Source organism: Bactrocera latifrons, unplaced genomic scaffold (genome assembly GCF_001853355.1).
Source record: "Bactrocera latifrons isolate USDA-ARS-PBARC rearing strain unplaced genomic scaffold, ASM185335v1 scaffold_1493, whole genome shotgun sequence".
NCBI classification, from domain to species: domain Eukaryota; kingdom Metazoa; phylum Arthropoda; class Insecta; order Diptera; family Tephritidae; genus Bactrocera; species Bactrocera latifrons.
This window is the reverse complement of record NW_017534956.1, coordinates 18,783-23,463: the sequence shown is the minus strand read 5'-3', so window position 1 is coordinate 23,463 and position 4,681 is coordinate 18,783. Positions and strand designations below refer to the sequence as shown.

Sequence of the window (4,681 nt, the reverse complement as noted above, 5' to 3'; positions counted from 1 at the left end):
ATAAAGGAAGGATTATATTTTATGACTTCTTTGCGATATTTTGTGTACAGTAAAGAATTCTGATCAGCATTGCTAAATTTCCGTAAATGGTCATTCGGAAACAGACGTAATGCACTGCCTGATTTAGAATCTAAAAAAYGTCTTTCATTGTTATTTCTTATGTTAAGGCTCGGAATACATCTAAATAAACGATATTTACGGGAGGCTGGCTTTTTGGACGGATTAGAACAAATTTTCTTTTTGCTATGTACAATCATGTTCCTAATCCAAGTGTCAAACAAATTTTACAATACTTCAAATAATACAGATGCAATTATGCGATCGAATTTTACGATCACAATATTGCAAGTAATACTTACTGTATACTTTTATCTGTGTTGCATATTAAACAGCAAACAATAACAAAACTTCAATAATGACAGCGGGTATATACAGTGAATCAAAAAAATGTTGGCGCACTTTGATTTTCTAAAGGAAGATAGTTAAAAAGCAACTAAATATAATCTCATTTAATTATTTTTTTACATAGTGTAACCGGTAGAAACAAAACAAACTGCAAGCGAAAATATACCGTTACACTCACCCCCTACTCCCCCAAACCTAGAAAAGAAGTCAAAAACAGCGAAACACATCAAAAAAGTTTTGCCACACATCATGTTTTTTGCACATTCCTCTTTTAGTTCACTTTGATCCCGTTTTTGGTAACTGCTGTTAGATACTGCATATTAATGAATAATTAGAGCAATTGACTTTTAATAATGCCTTGACATAGATTGAACAAAATGGGTCGCGGAAAAGAGATAACCGTTGAAGTGTGGAAACTTATTTTGAATCTATACCTGGAAAAAAAATCATTGCGCGAAAGCTGCACAAACCCCAGATCTCAATCCCATTGAGCATATTTAGTATTTGCTTGGAAAAAAGAATACCTTAAAAATGTTCTGAAGTAAGAATGGGTCAATATTACCAGTTGGGAGACTTCCCATTTGGTCGCAAGTATGAAAAAGGGTTTGCAAGCGATTATTAAAGCCAAGGGAGGTGCAACAAAATATTAAAAATTTTCAATTTATTTTTCTTCATATACCATTTTTATATTTTGTGCCAATATCTTTTTGATATGAATATGACTCTTTTTCATTATTTTCTTAATACTACTTGCATGAAATATTACATGTATTAAAAAAACAATTTAAACAAATATGTTTTTTGTTTGGTATGTTCAGGTAATTAAAAGTTATATTGAAGCAAAGTGGAAAAACTGAGGTGTGCCAAAACTTTTTTGATTCACTGAACAACACTGCCCATTCCGCTATGAACTCCATCTGCACGTATTTCATTGCATTAAACAGCTTTTAGAGTGGCGGTATAATTTAAATTATTAATAATATAATTTAATATAATATAATTTTAATAATAATATAATTTAAAAGCATGATATCGATATAAACTAACAYCATATTTTTATGAATGATAACACTGATTTCTTCATCAATTAAGTTCTAAGAATATAATTAGAGTTTAGCGGATGTTGAATGGTCAGCAGAATTTACAATATATTGAAGTGGTGATGTTTATTTTCAATATTATTTATGGATCATTGATTCTGGGAATTGCAGCGGATGTTTGTTCTAACAAATTTCTGTATGTTGTTGAATTTTAACAACGACATTGTTGCGTTGTTGTTATGTTGAAATAAATATTTGTTGTGTAAACTTGTATATTAAATGTTATAATTTTGATAAATGTTTGTGCCTTTGCTTACTTAGTTCATGCAATCCCGCTTATTGCTTTATTAAACATTGTAGAGTATTGTCGGAAGATATTTCAAATTAAAAGTGTGTTTCCAGCTCTCAAGAAAAGCAAAAAACTCTTAAAAAATTATCAAGAAGTTTTCTGGTGTMAAATTTTCTTGTGGCAACATCCAGCTCTCAAAAAATTCAGTAACTATATTTACTACTTTTATTTTATAAATTGTGGATAGGTAACACTGGTTTTGCGAAGAAACATGGCAGTTTCTATATATGTATTTCTGGCGCAAATTTAGTGGGAAGAAGAAGTAAGTTTGTAGTTTTATTTGAATTTTTTATGTTATTTTCTTTAATCCTTGGAAATGGAAGAATTAATATCTGTAGCAAAGCGGCAAAAGAGAATAACTAATTTCACACCAGRTGAAAAACGACAACTAATTAAAGAAGTGGAAGAGTGGCCGCGAATATGGGACATAACAAACGTTATGCATTCGAATAAAAATGCTGCGGAGCAGGCCTGGGTAAACATAAGCAATTCGGTTGGCAAAACTGGTAAGTGTATATAAATTAAAGTTTTATTTTATGAATCTCTTAACTTGATTTTATTTTTTATGTTTATTTAGTTAGTGAGTGCAAAGCTGGATGGATTTGGGAGAGCTAACGATATCACGCCAAAGAGCCCTTTCTTCAGACACGATTGATCGGGAGTTTGCTGAAGAAATGGTATTTTTGCCAAATATATCACACAAAAGAAATAATATTTTAAGATTTCATGCATATTTTTTTTTTTGTACTTTCGCAGAACTTTCACAGGTCCAACAGTTGAAGATTTTGATTCAACTTCCCTTATAAATAGAGCGAATGTGAAGGTGTTAAGTGTTCCGCAATATGATTATGTAAGTCTATATAATGTGCATGTAAAAGGATGTATATAATGTGCATGTTTTATATTTTGTTTGTGTATTTTACAGAATCCAAAGCCCACCACAAGTAGTTGGACGTTTAGCGGAAGTCAAAATGACAAAACATGGAATCGATTCAACAACATTTTAAAGAAGCAAGATTTGGTAGCAGCAAAGAACAACTCACCATATGTCCTTGCTAGTTTTGACTGGTTGTTGATGGATACTAACCAGGACCACCTGAAAATTAAATAATAATAATTAATCATGATATTTTTACAAAAATTTAAATATGCATAATGGGAACTTACTAATTGCTCTTGCTCAAATATATTTTCTGTTTAATTAGTTTTTCACACTCTTCTTCTACTATTTAACATTCACGGTGCGATATGAAATGTCAAACTTTCTTTCTAACTACTATTTCACACAAACGAAATAATACCGGTAATTTCTTGAGCATTTACTTGAGAGCTGGAACATAACCTTTAAACGCATAAAATACACACATATGTATGTATGCATTTATTTTTGCGTATTATATTGGACTGCGCAGTCCAATTTCAAACAACACACACTTATTTTCACATATGTACTTACTTAAAGGTTGGTATCCAGCTCTCAAGTAATTGCTCAAGAAACAAAATGCATTATTTCTCCAAGCAATTTTGACGGCTGGTTACGCATTGTGAATGATCCACAATAGAAGAGCAAGAGAGAATAGACGAAAGAAAATAACTTTGTGCGTAATATGTATGTGTGTATGTGTGTTGTAACATAAATTTTTTCATTGCGATTTAAGGAATTTTGTTGATGATTTTTAAGCTTTATACAACATTTCAAAAAGAAATATACTTAATAATAATGAATTTAACTAATTTAGGATGAATTTAACGATTACTTTGAATTTCCTTCAAGAAACAATTGTGGATTTCATGTTTCTTCGCAAAACCTGGTTTGCCATATTCGCATTTTATTGAAAAAATGTATTAAAAATTAGTACAAGATTTCTGTAAAGCTGCATACTAGCGCAAGTAAATTTATCGCAGGACAGTTACTTGACCGTTTCTTAAGCGTTTTTTATATGAAGTTTTTACATTTCTTGAGAGCTGGATACTAAGCTTAACAATTGATATTTGCTGCTTTTGATGATATTGCTGCTGCTGCTATTTGCTATTTATTCTGATTTCCAATGCTATAAAAGCAAATGAAGTAATTATTTGCAAATTAGTTTAAAAAAATCACATAAAATTCATTCACTTAACTTCTTGTTGTATGAGCGCTAATGACATGCGTTTTTCAATCGTTTTTATTACCCTTTTTGGGATTTTCTTTTGGCACTATTGCCAAATTTTTATTCGATTGGAGACATTTTTCATTTTTTTTGTTTCCATTTGTAACGGCATTATTTCGAAGAATACCGAATGCGAAACAGGCGAGGGAGGCAGAATATTTACCTTTCCAAACAGTGGAACGGATCTCGAACGGTGAGTAAAAAACGTTAAATAGTGCAAAAAGTGTTTGTGACTTAGTAAAAATTTCGATGAAATAAGTGCTTCCATTGTGCGATTAAAATATTAATTTTGTATAATGAAAAAGAAATTCCGGGTATTTTTAAGTGTGATGTGCTGAACATGTAGATYGCGACAGACTGTAAGCGACATCTGACAAATATTAAAATACACACGTTCCTATGGACAGAGTTATTGAGGCAGCTGCACGACTACATAACTGTGTCCATAAGAACGTGTGTATTTTAATATTTGACAGATGTCGTTCGCAGTCTGTCGCGATCTACATGTTCAGAGCGTAACTGTCAATTTATTGCCATTGYCGTTATTTAATTAAATTAATTATTTTAAAGCAACGATTTATCATTGAATATTTATGATTTATAAAAAAATCGTACTTTTAAATATTCATTAAATATGCACTTTTTGTACTATTATTATTATACATATTTATGTAGTATATAACATTTCGTATTTTATTTTGTTTCTTTTAAATGGCGTAAATGTTGGCTCAAACGTT

General features: G+C 30.8%; 1 protein-coding gene across 1 annotated transcript; it reads left to right on the top strand.

Moving 5' to 3' along the window:
- Window positions 1-2,468: 2,468 nt before the first annotated feature.
- LOC108965833 lies at window positions 2,469-2,968 on the top strand. The gene is made up of 3 exons (XM_018928489.1): window positions 2,469-2,503; window positions 2,551-2,644; window positions 2,720-2,968. The coding sequence occupies exons 1-3, from the start codon at window positions 2,469-2,471 to the stop codon at window positions 2,903-2,905; spliced, it is 315 nt and encodes a 104-aa protein (XP_018784034.1). The 3' UTR covers window positions 2,906-2,968.
- Window positions 2,969-4,681: the final 1,713 nt, after the last annotated feature.

Excerpts from the sequence above, each read along its gene's own strand:
- LOC108965833 (XM_018928489.1), top strand. The coding sequence starts at position 2,469 with ATGGTATTTTTGCCAAATATATCACACAAAAGAAA. Across the intron at positions 2,504-2,550 it reads AATATATCACACAAAAGAAA|AACTTTCACAGGTCCAACAG; the intron begins TAATATTTTAAG and ends GTACTTTCGCAG. Across the intron at positions 2,645-2,719 it reads GTGTTCCGCAATATGATTAT|AATCCAAAGCCCACCACAAG; the intron begins GTAAGTCTATAT and ends TGTATTTTACAG.